The 12,461-nt window shown below is 51.8% G+C and overlaps 3 protein-coding genes and 1 non-coding gene across 4 annotated transcripts; 3 read left to right on the forward strand and 1 right to left on the reverse strand.

The window, feature by feature from the left end:
* Positions 1-4,912: 4,912 nt before the first annotated feature.
* SMAC4_06363 (uncharacterized protein) lies at positions 4,913-5,437 on the forward strand (the record flags this gene model as incomplete). Its single annotated transcript, XM_003344661.1, has 1 exon — positions 4,913-5,437. One exon carries the CDS (start codon positions 4,913-4,915, stop codon positions 5,435-5,437), a length of 525 nt encoding a protein of 174 aa, XP_003344709.1.
* A 486-nt stretch (positions 5,438-5,923) lies between these two features.
* Positions 5,924-6,039, forward strand: SMAC4_13967. The gene is made up of 2 exons: positions 5,924-5,961; positions 5,996-6,039. It is a non-coding gene; the product is annotated as a tRNA-Leu (tRNA).
* Positions 6,040-6,354: 315 nt separating this feature from the next.
* On the reverse strand, positions 6,355-8,296 carry SMAC4_06364 (uncharacterized protein). The gene has a single exon (XM_003344662.2). The coding sequence runs from the start codon at positions 8,158-8,160 to the stop codon at positions 7,171-7,173; it is 990 nt and encodes a 329-aa protein (XP_003344710.1). The 5' UTR covers positions 8,161-8,296; the 3' UTR covers positions 6,355-7,170.
* Positions 8,297-9,036: 740 nt separating this feature from the next.
* Positions 9,037-11,521, forward strand: SMAC4_06365 (uncharacterized protein; the record flags this gene model as incomplete). Its single annotated transcript, XM_003344663.2, has 2 exons — positions 9,037-9,755; positions 9,811-11,521. The coding sequence occupies exons 1-2, from the start codon at positions 9,712-9,714 to the stop codon at positions 11,519-11,521; spliced, it is 1,755 nt and encodes a 584-aa protein (XP_003344711.1). The 5' UTR covers positions 9,037-9,711.
* Positions 11,522-12,461: the final 940 nt, after the last annotated feature.

Genomic DNA, 12,461 nt, shown 5'->3' on the forward strand with positions numbered 1-12,461 from the left:
TCACGTACATTAGTGTTCCAAAGATGGATGTTGGGTGTAGAGAAACAGCGATGTTTTGGGGCTCGACATTCCCATCCGTAATATAAAAGCCCACGAGAAGAAGGTTTTTAGCTACCCTACCTTCAGCCACCCGGATCTCAGGCGTCTTTCCTGCTTTTTCGCCTACCTCTGGTATCCATTCCAGCGTGTATTCCCCAAGAAAGTGCACGCGGACTACTTGGCGACTTTGGATGTCTTCTTCAGCAAACGTCCAAGCCTGGACCGTTACAATGATGTTGACGATTTTATCACAACTTTGGAGGTTGAAACTTCTTTGGAGGAAGTTGGAGAGGACGAAGACACTGGAGGATGGTTGGCTGAGGGTTGGATTGTTGTGAACGACAGGTCAAGTCAGTTTCCCCTTCGTCCAGTTTTGTACACACATATGCTATAAGGACACGTGGACCGACAACTCAGCTTCAAACCAGTTCCGGTCTGCGATCATCAAGAAGCTGATCGAGTACTGTGGGACCATAGAGGCGGATGACAGATTCTTCGATTTGTTGCTGTTTGGGTTAATGCAGGCCAAAAACTGCCCCAGGGATATTAAGCGGCCGCTGGTGATCTTTGTCCAAGAGACTCGAAACCGTAATGGCAGTAGAAGTGGGAGTCAAGAGAGAAGCAGGAGCCAAGACACGAGGAGTGAGAGTCACGACAACAGGAGTGGAAGTCAAGACAGGGTTGAAAGCCAAGACACGGTTGAAAATCAAGACAGGGTTGAAAATCAAGACAGGGCTGGAAGTCCATACCGGATTGGAAGTGCGGTATCGGTTAAGAGAACAGGGAGTGAAGGTCAAAAGTTGAGAGAGAGATCCAGTTATGATAGCTGGAAGTGATTCATTACTCTCTAGAAATAGCGATCAAGGAGTAGAGACGAAGGCCTGCATAGGAGAGGATCCTTGAACGTGCCAGAACCGCCGTCAAAAAAGGTGCAGCGCAATGGGCTAGCGGTCTGGGCACCAAATACCCAGAAATCTCACAGGAAGTTAACGGAGTAACAGTGGCGGAGCTGACGAGGTCTGAAAGGCTTTCTTTCCATGACAGCAGGACTTTTGATGGTTGTGAAGGGTTTTGGATTCGGAAGGGAAAACTTATGTGCACGCGTAAGGAGCTTGAAGCGGCAGGCTCATCTGTTCTGCGTTAAGGTCGTGGGTAGGTACTTCGCAGGGGAACTCTTGATATTTTGTGGGCAACTGACAACTGACCATGAGATAGGTCCTATGAGCTCTGGCGGCCTGTATGATATATACCTCTGAGTTCGGAACCTCGTTGTTGTGGCTTTCGTACACTGCTTTGCTTTTTTCTGCTTTCCCTTCTTTTCTGTAGTCATCGTTCTCAGTTACCTGTCCTGCTTTTTTCCTTGATCGTTTCCTATGTTTCCCTTGCTCCTCTCTTCATTACCCTTAGGTCTCTACAAACCTTTTTTTTTTTTTTTTGTGATCTGGTTTCGGGGGAGTTCAACCGTCCACGCCTGCCTTCGTAGTTTAGACCGGATTCTGTCTAACGCGTGATCACAGGTCGATGTAGCGTTCATTATCCAAGCTATCTTGGCAACGATATTTCCACTCATATGCGTCGGCATCCAGATTCTGACACCATATACTTCCGCAAGCACTTGGAACAGGGTGACTACAAACAGCTCAATCCGGAGAATGCCACCCGGGACTTACAGACAAATGCACTTCCAAGGAGCCGACGCAGTCGATGGTGATCTCTGACCTCCGCAGAGCCTTCGCTGACTGCCTCGAGCTCTTCTGGTCAACCTGCTACTTCTTCGCCTTTACGCTCGTCATAGCAGCTCTGACCTTCAACGTTGTTTACAGATGCGGAGGCCACATACCTCGAGTCTTTCTGCGCAGGTACGACAGCTGCCAGTAAAAACTCGATGGCACCTTCTGCGATTCACCAGCATAGGGTTCTGATGCATGAAGCATTCGCGTACTCAAAGACATCTGACGCATACTTGCCCTGGTCCTAAGGTTGATGCTGCGGCGACTGGTACACATCAGAATACCGGAGACTACGTCTACGAGTGCAGCGGATGACAAGTTAGAAGCAAACACAAGTCAACAATGATCCACCGAGACCACAGGCCGGCCTGTGTGCCACTGAATCATCATTCTTCCATATGTTGACAATGACAGCTGTCCGTTCATGACATTCAACTCCATGAAGCTCTTTCCAACACTTAGTCTTTCCTTTCTTCACCTGGAGTCTTTCCATCCACACCAGTTCTGGCCGTTAACCGATAAACAAAAGCTAAGCCAAGCTTCGACGCCGGATAATACTGAAACAATTTACAGCATATCCTTTTGCCGAAGGAATCCGTGCTTTTGGCGGACATACCTCCAATTCCTATTACGGCATCTTCCTCGGTTCTAACGCCGACAATGGAGGACTCCCCTTTAATTCCTCGACAGCCACAACGTCCAAGTTTTTTCTGCACCCGGGTGGGAGAGTTTGTGTTGCTCTTCTTCATCCTGTACTACACGCTAGCTGCGACCATCCTCCTGTTCATCGTCCATGACCACCCAAAAACAGAGGTTTTCAGAGGTAAGAGCCGACTGCCATCATTACCATCATTTGGGCGATCGCTAACATCTCAACCCATCCATCCTAGGCACCTCCACTGCATTCGACACGCCTACCTCCTTCCACATCCGCAATACCACATGCCTTACCGACCCGTGCCGCAAGCAACAGGAAATAGCCACCATCCTCGCCCTGGTTGCCGGGTTCGTCGCTGCCGACCAGTGGTACGCGCATCACTGGATCTTAGCTGTGCTGAAGACCCAGGTGATCATCTTCGTCGGGCTCGTATGCTGGGGGATTTGGCTTCATGGAAGACAGTTTCAGGTGTGGCAAGTCACGCTTCAATCGTGGCTTATAAGGGGGTTGCTTGGGCTGGCGGGATGGTGGTCGATTGACTTGACGCTTTGGGTCTTGGGGGATTATGGGACTCCGGAGTGCCCGATTGGTAAGAATAAAGATGGGGGTGATTAGTTCGTCGGTTGGGAGAAGGGGGAAAAGAACTGGGAAGGTTGAACATTTCCGGAAGGGAGCAGGAGCGTTGGTTCAAATGACCGGGAGTCAGGGGCGCAGGCCCCTAAACTTCCGATACTTATCCCTTGTGGGTGTTGTTGGTTTGTTAGAGAAGGGAGGCACTACGGATGCAAACAGTTGTTGCAACGGGAAGGACTAACAACGACTCCCGTCTTGGCCCCAGCCGGCGAACTGAGTATTGACAAAGCCCGGTGAGTCAAAGGCACGGATCTGAGGGACTGGCCGTCGTTGGTCCCAAGACGACGATTACCTTAACTAGGTAACAAGATGATCCAACACAACACCATTATCCCAGCCGGCTTCAGCAGCAGATGGCTTTTGCCCTGCGCAAGATTCTTATTCCATTGCTTGGACATAAAGGACAAAATGTCCATCTGCATTGCCTGGTCATGTTCCGGGACACATGCCCATGTCACCTCCCTCGCTCCTGCCGCTTTTCATTCTCCGTTGTGTGGATCACAGGCAGCAACTTTTCCATCCATCTCTTGTGCAGCCACCTACGTTCCTCAATGGCTCGGTCAAGCCCTTCCCCCGCCGATACTAAAACACAAGACAGGATGGAAAAGGGATCTCCACTCGTCACCAGCCGCGCAACATGGTGGCCCCTTCTCAACTCAGTCCATGTTCCTCGACGGTTGAAGGCCCTCTGGCCCTTCCTCCTCTTCTTCCACCTCCTCTCCGCCATCTTCATCATCGCCCTGATCGTGTTCATCCGCAACACCGCCACCGAGCGTTATGGCACCGCCGACAGTGACAACATAGATCTCAACCTGTCCCACTTCCCCTTCCCACCACCAACAGCATCTCCCTACCCCTTCCACTCCGTCAACCTCCACGACCATTCACCACCCAGCCCATCCAACCTGACCAAACGATGGGGTCACTTCGACCGCCTGCCCACCAGTCAAAAATGCTACCAACAAGAGCGGACCGCCGCTTTGATCTCTCTTTTTGGCGGTGGCGTCTTGGGTGCTGATCAGTTGTACGCGGGAAACTTGCGGCTTGGTCTGACACGGCTTCTGTTGCAGGTTGGCGCGTGGTGTTTGTTCGTCGTGGCAAGTTGTGTCGGAATGGCACTGGAGAGCACGACGGTTGAGGTGATGTGTGGAATTGCGGTGATCTTGGCATTGACGGATTTTGGTGTGTTTGTTTGGGCGGCTGTGGATTTGGTGAGGTGGACTATCGGGGGATATTATGGTACGAAGGGGTGTCCTGTCTGAGGCCTGAGGGGGGAAGGAATAGGGTGGTGGAGGAGAAAACTGTGGGTGTTGGAGTGGGAGAGGAGAGTGAGCCTGAAGTTGACAGTCAGGGGTTTTGACCTGGGAGCGCTGGTCGGAACTGTGAAACGAAATTTGATGCTACGTGTATAAAGCATTCAATTTTGATGACAATAGCCCGGGGATAGGTATTCATTCACGGACACTGGGTCGTTGATAATGGATCCATCTACCGGTCTCGTGTTATAACCAACACGAAGTGAAGACCCGACATCGACGTCAAAGATTTTCATCCGTCTACCTGCCTACGGGGAAGCAAGCACGCACTGAGCAAGGACCCCAATTAATGGGCAACAATCTGCGTTGCAAAATACTTTGAATCGCAAAGGATGTCGAACAAATATTCCAGCCACATCTGCATCTTCATAGCCTACCCAGCGACTCTTCATGTCTGTACAGTCCGTCCATAAATAAATCTCTACCTCGCTCTCTACCAGAAGCCAACAACTCCAACCCGAGTACACAAACACCTTCCCACACACGAGTTACTACCCAAAATCTCATATCAACTTCCCTTCCTGGAATATCACAACATGGAAACCGAATCTCTCATCAACACCCGCCCCCTCCGCTCCCGTCGCCAAATCGACCTCTGGCGAGTATGGGACATAACCTACCCCTTCCTCGTCGCCATCTACGTGACCGTCATTGTCATCCTTTCCATATCCGGCGTTCGCGCCGCTACAAAAGGTCATCTTTCCGATCCCGATTCCAGCACTGCAAACGATGCAATTTCCATCCAAGAGGCATACCGCGCCCTCCAATGTCACACGCAACAAACAACAGCCACGCTCCTGTCCTGGACTCCCGTAGGATTCCTAGGAGCAGACCAGATCTTCGCCGGGAACGTCATGCTGGGCTTGGGCAAGATGCTGGTGGGGACCTTGGCCTTGATCACCTGGGCGGCGTTCTGGACTATCGACAAGGAGAAGTATCCCCTGTGGGCGATGGATTTGTTGAGTTTGACGGGTGCGCTGACGGCGCTGTGGCTGTCGTGGGGAGGGTTTGATGCGGTGGCGTGGGTTTTTGGTTGGGTTTATGGCGTTCCTGGGTGTTAGTTAGGTAGTCTAATGGTCTGCTTGAGGGACTGGACTTGGCGGTTTGGTTTGGTTTGGTTTGGTTTGGGTGTGCGCTGTGGTTTTATGAATACCTCTAGGCTGTTGGGATATCTTAGGGTGGCCCATTGCATGGTAGCATTAGGTACTGGTAGAGTAGCATATTATATCAGGAAGCGTTGTGTTTAAAAAGACTGGAAAACCGAGAACTTTGAAGGAAATCGGAATGTAGAGGATGAATGTGAGAACATTTGATGCAAATATTTTGTTGAGCTTCAAGTCGGCGTGCAAACCTAGCTCCGCACCTTCGGTAAATACTCATCAGGGTTATCTATCTATCCCCAATTGACATCTAGCAGTCATCATCATTAGGAGCAAAGTAAACAAATCCATCGTGTTGCAACAGTCACGGTGCGGGTTTGCTGTCAGGTTTTGTTCATGGAGTACTTAGGTACATGTGAAATCCCTGTTTTTCAACAATCATGCAATGGCTGGATGGCCGAGCGGTCTAAGGCGCTAGACTCAAGAACTCAAGCTTCTTCTGCACAAATGTGCGGTGCATTCTAGTATCGAAAGATGCGTGGGTTCGAATCCCACTCCAGTCACTTCTTGTTTCCTTTTTTCCCTCTCTTTTTTGCCTTTTCTTTTCGTGCTCTCGGCGATGGGATGCTTCCTCTTTTCTTCTACTTTTTTCCTTTTTTATTTTGTTTTTGCTTCTAGGAAATGGCCCGCGGAGGCGACCGAGGCGGTGTCGTTTGAACGCAAAAGTGAAAAGGTGACAGACTGTTAGGGCGGACTATGCAATGTCTGTTTGTGCACTAACTCGGGTCACTCTTCTATTGCAGTTCGTTCCCTGAAGAAAACTGACATGGAATAACGGAAGCAGCAGACTTCGATCAGCTCCCATTATAAGCAGGCGCCCTCTCCATGGGACGGAGAAAGAGTCAATATTCTATTCTCAGCCAATGACCATGATGTTATCGCGGTTCTTGTATCTTACATGAGACTGCAGTTCCGTGACATCTGGCCTTTCCTTTCGGTACTTGTGGTGGGTTGAAGTCAATCTGCCATTTGAGGTTCACGGCCCTCCGCTGTCGGAAGCCCCTGAACCCCTGAGCCACAGGGTAGCCGCATTGGTCCCTGCGCCCGCACTAACAGCTCCACAGAACATTCTCGTCTGGCTCGATGGGAATGCCCTCTCTTTTCGCTTCCCGCTGGACCTCGTTGCCTATAAAATCCCTACGTGTCAGAAAACCGTGAGAGCAAAATTTTCAACTGTCTTCGATTTCCTCAGCAAAAGTTGGGCCAAAGGTGCCGTCTTGGGCCTTGCCCCAACTGTTTGATTAAGGTACTTTACATCCAGGAACACAAAGCGACTTGACGTTGTTTCATGGCTTGCACTTCTCAAACGGCCCTTTGTGCGTTCCTTTGCCTCTGAGCGCAACACGGTATGTTAGGCACGCTTTTATGGCTTGGACGATCAGACGGTAGGTATATCTCCATTTTCGTCTGTTGAACCGGGTTTGTTTGGGCCATTCAACGCTTTCACCCCATGCGGTCTGGCTTTCATTCCATCCGAAGAGCCATCCTAGCCCCGATGATTCTCTGGATCAACCTCGGCGAGCAGTGTGCATCATTGCCCAGCACCCAAGGGGACTGATCTATGTTAACAAGGTGGCGGAAATGCATGTATCTACATGATACACCGATAGTAGCTTTGATGAAGCCGTAGCAGCCTAATGCCCGTCGTGTTTGGGTGACGGTGGTGGTAGCTGACGCGGATGGTCCTGTGACGGCAAATTGCGGTAGTAACCGGACAGGTGGTGTGGGTGCGTGGGATAACTGTCCCAGCTGTTTCGCTGCTTCAGAAAGTTGTCCACTCGAGCCTCTCTGCCCAGACCGGCCTGTTCACCATACCGTTGTCGCAATTCCTTGTTGATAGTGGCGTGCTTCTGCTCGTGCTCGTCCAGAAGAGCGACACCGCTCTGAACACCATGCGTGGCGTGCTGCCAGCTGCCCATAATGACGAAGAAGGAAACAATGGCGACGAATGCGCCGTTGGATACGAATATTGGTTTTTGTTGCCCACCAGTGCCTCCCGACTCTTGCTCCTTACGCCATCGTTCCCAGTCCTCCCATGTAGCATTCATGCTCGCACTACCGGGGCGGCGGTGCCAGGCATTGATAGTCGCGCGGACGTCTTCGTTGGGCAAATCTGGATGGTTGCTCCAACCAAGATCGTAGAGATCATACATGCGACGCTTCTGCGGATTGCTCAGGATATCGTTGGCGGCAACGACGAGGCGATAGCGCTCAAGTCTGGTTGTGTGAGGAATCTCGTGAAGACTCGTGTGGGGATGCCGGTCCGGATGGTAAAGCTTCACCAGCTCATGGAAGCGCCTCTTATTATAAGGATCATCTTTCCTTTGTCCAAATATCTCGTAGGGTGTAGGGCTTTTGGACGCAGGCCAATGTGATGCGGGGTGATCTTTCGGCAGCTCAGCGTCTCCTACGCCGTGATGGACCGAAGCGAAACGGCGGGTCTGGAAAGCTTCTGGGGCAGTCGGGACGATCGGACGACGGTGAGACAAGACCGGATGCACATTCAAAGAGCCACACAAGCGACTCGTTGAAGTTGATGCTGCCCGAACTAGCGAGAGCGAGCCCTGGGACGCGAGGGCGGCATTGCCGGGCCAGATGACGGCGGTTGATTTCCAAGAAAACATGATGACGGGTTCAGGTGGTCATGTTGGTGTTCACTGAGGCTGATAGAGAACCATGGCTCCGGGCGCGACGATTCAGCGTGCCCAAAAGTCGAGTAGGAGTGGAAGCCGGGAAGGGGATGGTTGATGGTGGATGGTTTACGGTGGGTGTTTGGACTTTGGTGGAGGAGGGAGGGGAATGGTCAAATGGATGATGTCGGTTCATGCTGGGGGCTCAGACATTGCCTGCCGCACTCTTTGGGTGTGTTGATGTGGGGCAGCTCCGAATTATGTACCAAGTGTACAAGTAGAGGTACTTACACATCGAGGCCCGACTGCATTAAAGTGACGGACATGATGCATACTCTCACCCATGTGGCAGGTTTAAAAGATATTTGACTGTTATTCCAATACGAGAGTACATAAACTTGCCATTTCCCGAAAACTTTTTTTTATTTTTTAAGCTCTTCACCATTGCTAATCCGAGACTCTCTTTTGTCCAGTTTCAACTTGTACTGTATCAGATGGATGTGGATGCTAGCCCGCCGCCCATATCCCATCGGTGGATGACGTACAGGTACAATGTACATACTGGGCAACCATCTCGACTACACTACAACTGGAAGCCACGAACTGCCCCTGAGAGTGGAACTGGAAGGCAATGCCGCGGCCGAGAGTTGTGGCCTGCGTGAGTGGCGCCTTCACTAGGAGAAACGGGATATGGAAAGGGCGGTCCCGTCGTGGTGGACACAATGGTGAATGTACGGTACACAACTGGAAGGCGCAGTGTTCGGCAGGGAGTATAAAGGGAACACGTGATCCGGGACCCTCAGTGTGCCAGTGGAGTGAACAGTTTTGACGAGACGCTCCCGGCTCCTTCGTCCACTCACCAGAGTCCCAGCAAGTGCAGCACTCAACTGAATCACGACTTCCGCACCGCCTCGCCTTCGTCCAAGCTTCGGAAGTTTCCCTCAAACTCTCTGCCTTTCTGCCCCGCTTTCAGACGACCACCACCACAACAACAAACCATCACAACACACAGAAACACTTTACGCTGCAAAGCACCATCTCTCTCGTCCCACTCTCCCAAACGGCATCGCACTCGTCTCTTCGATTCGCCCTCCATTTTTCACAGGCCAATCAAGACCCAGCCGTTGACACCGAATCGGATTCCTCGCAGCCTCTCCCACAAAAAAGACGACGCTCCAACTTCGAGGCATAGCAAAAAAAATCAACGATTGAGAACGTCCTTGGTGCTCCCACACGAAACGAGCCTCCTTGCGACCTTATCTCCCTCTACCACCGTATCACCTTTGCCCCACGACGACTACTCGCGATAGGCCTCTACCTCGCCTAGCTACTCTCGTCTGGCCCTGCTCACCGTCAACACACCGAAACAACAACTAGAGAAAGAGGGGATTCCCGCCACCACTAGTGCTCCTCTCCCCCTTGCCAGTCACCTGCGCATTTCGCTATACACCCTCGGAGACGAAGCCATCCCGCTATACGCTCTCCTTTTCGCAACATCTGAGCCCCTACCACAGGTCCCACAACCGACCAAGACCCTCTGACAAAATGTCCGACCAACTAGCGGATCAGTTGAAAGCTACTAGTCTGAGGTAGGTTGACCGCCTTCCCTTTCTGTCCCATACCCAACTGACATTGTTGTGATAGCTCAGGCCCGGAAGACTGGAAAAAGAATCTTAATCTACCTGCCAAGGACACAAGACACCAGACCGAAGATGTCACAAACACGAGGGGTCTGGACTGGGAAGACTTCATACACGACAGGGATCTCCTGATGGGAATCTTCGAGGCTGGCTTCGAGAAACCGTCCCCAATTCAAGAAGAAGCGATCCCCGTCGCCCTCACCGGCCGAGACATTCTCGCACGCGCAAAGAACGGCACCGGCAAGACTGCCGCTTTCCTCATTCCCGCCCTCGAGAAGATCAACCCCAAGGTTTCCAAGATCCAATGTCTTATTCTCGTCCCCACCCGTGAGCTTGCCATGCAGACGTCTCAAGTGTGCAAGACGCTCGGCAAGCATCTCGGCATCAACGTCATGGTGACAACCGGCGGAACTGGTCTGCGGGACGACATTGTGCGTCTACAGGACCCCGTACACATCGTCGTCGGAACACCAGGCCGTATCCTTGATCTGGCTGGCAAGCAGGTGGCTGATCTCAGCGAGTGCCCAATGTTCATCATGGACGAGGCTGATAAGCTTCTGTCGCAAGAGTTCACCCCCGTCATTGAGCAGCTCCTGCAGTTCCACCCCAAGGATCGTCAGGTCATGTTGTTCTCCGCCACCTTCCCTCTCTCGGTCAAGGACTTCTCGGATAAGAACATGACTAGTCCGTACGAGATCAACCTCATGGACGAGCTTACCCTGCGCGGTATCACTCAGTACTATGCGTTTGTTGAGGAGAAGCAAAAGGTTCACTGCCTGAACACCTTGTTTTCCAAGCTCCAGATCAACCAGTCCATCATCTTCTGCAACTCTACCAACCGCGTCGAACTTCTCGCCAAGAAGATCACCGAACTCGGGTACTCGTGCTTCTACAGTCACGCCAAAATGGCCCAGCAGGCGAGAAACCGTGTCTTCCACGATTTCCGTAACGGTGTCTGCCGTAACTTGGTCTGCTCGGATCTCCTCACCCGCGGTATTGATATTCAGGCAGTGAACGTCGTCATCAACTTCGACTTCCCCAAGAATGCCGAGACGTACCTTCATCGTATTGGTCGCTCCGGTCGTTATGGCCATCTTGGTCTTGCTATTAACCTGATCAACTGGGATGACAGATTCAACCTTTACAACATCGAGCGCGACCTTGGTACTGAGATCCAGCCCATTCCTCAGATCATTGACAAGAGCCTCTATGTTTACGAGAACCCCGAGTCTATTCCCCGGCCCATCTCGACCTTCAAGCCTGTTACCCAGCAGCCGCATCAACTGCAGCAACTGCAGCAGTCGCAACGGCCCCAGCAACAGCAACAGCAACAGCAACAGCAACAGCAACAGCAACAGCAGTTCCCAGTACAGACACTGCCGTCGAACCAGCTCCCGCCTCAGCAAGCCAACCAACAACTTGGCTTCAATCCCCAAGCTCAACAGGCTCAGAGACCCATCCCCCAGGCCCAGAGTGATTGGCAAGGGCAGAACGGTCGCCAAAATGGCCAAGGTTCTTCTAACAACCAGCCTAGACCCACCAACAACTACCAAAACAACCGCGGTCAGCCCGGTGGCAGTGGGCCCCGCGGAGGTCGTGGACGTGGTTTCCAGGGCCAGGGAGGTCGTCAGAACCAAAACCAGAACTACGGTGGTCAGCGCGGTCCTCGTCCCCAAGGTCAGGGTCAGCCCCAGGGTCCACCCCCTGCCCAGTAGGGTAAACTCTCCCAACTATTAATGGAAGGAGGGGGCTATGTGGTAATATGAGGAGGCGTGTAACCATGCGCCGCTCCCCCGTTATTTTGTCTTTGGATTGTACATATTAGTTGCTTCTCTCGGCCATCTTTGTCTCTTTCTCTCGGACTGTGGATGGGCTGCCATGACGACAAGCGTTGTCCCCGGCCTGTCAGGTTTGCGTTTACGCAACGGCAGACCGGTATAGCACACTCTTTACTGCCGGCCCTGCAAACAGTTCAACGACACCAACAGGGACTGTCCTACGACACAATCTCTCTTGGAGTTTGCCCTATTTCACGGAATTTTCGATACGGTGCAGCTTAATCCTGTTCGCATTCACGGCTTACAACGCTTCAGCATGGGCGTGGAGTCTTGAGCGGTGTGGGGTTTTATACGTCTTTGTTGGCTTTACGGCGGAAGCGGCTTTATACTCCACGAGGCGCTGCGATATTTTCTCCATCGGAACGCCTTTCGTCTCTTATACCCAACACAGTTCCTCGTTCCTCGAATATCCAGCCGATTTCACCTTTCGACACGAGCAAATCGATTTCTTATTTTTGGCTCTCACATTTTCATCATTTGATGATCACACGGCTCAACAACATCGGCTCTACAGGCGGATCAAGCTCTAGGGATTACAAAAAGGCGCGCACGCAAAACATACATGACGGATGGATGGGCTTTTTGTCATGGCTGGCGGTTTCACAGATATTTCGTGTTAACGGAGGAGGGATCGGCTTTTGTTCTTTTCGTTATAGGGGCTCATATAAACGGCGTTATGGGTTTGGCTTTTGGGCGGTGCGTGGCGTGATGGTCAGCCTGGGTCAGCTGGCTACAGTTGATCATGGTTTGGAACGGATACCATTTCTAGGTTGCGCCTCGCTGGTTCTGTCCTCTTCTTTTTCTATTATTCGGACGA

Source organism: Sordaria macrospora, chromosome 6 (assembly GCF_033870435.1).
Source record: "Sordaria macrospora chromosome 6, complete sequence".
Classification (NCBI taxonomy): domain Eukaryota; kingdom Fungi; phylum Ascomycota; class Sordariomycetes; order Sordariales; family Sordariaceae; genus Sordaria; species Sordaria macrospora.

Coding starts and splice junctions, on each gene's coding strand:
- SMAC4_06364 (XM_003344662.2), bottom strand. CDS start 8,160: ATGTTTTCTTGGAAATCAACCGCCGTCATCTGGCCCGGCAATGCCGCC.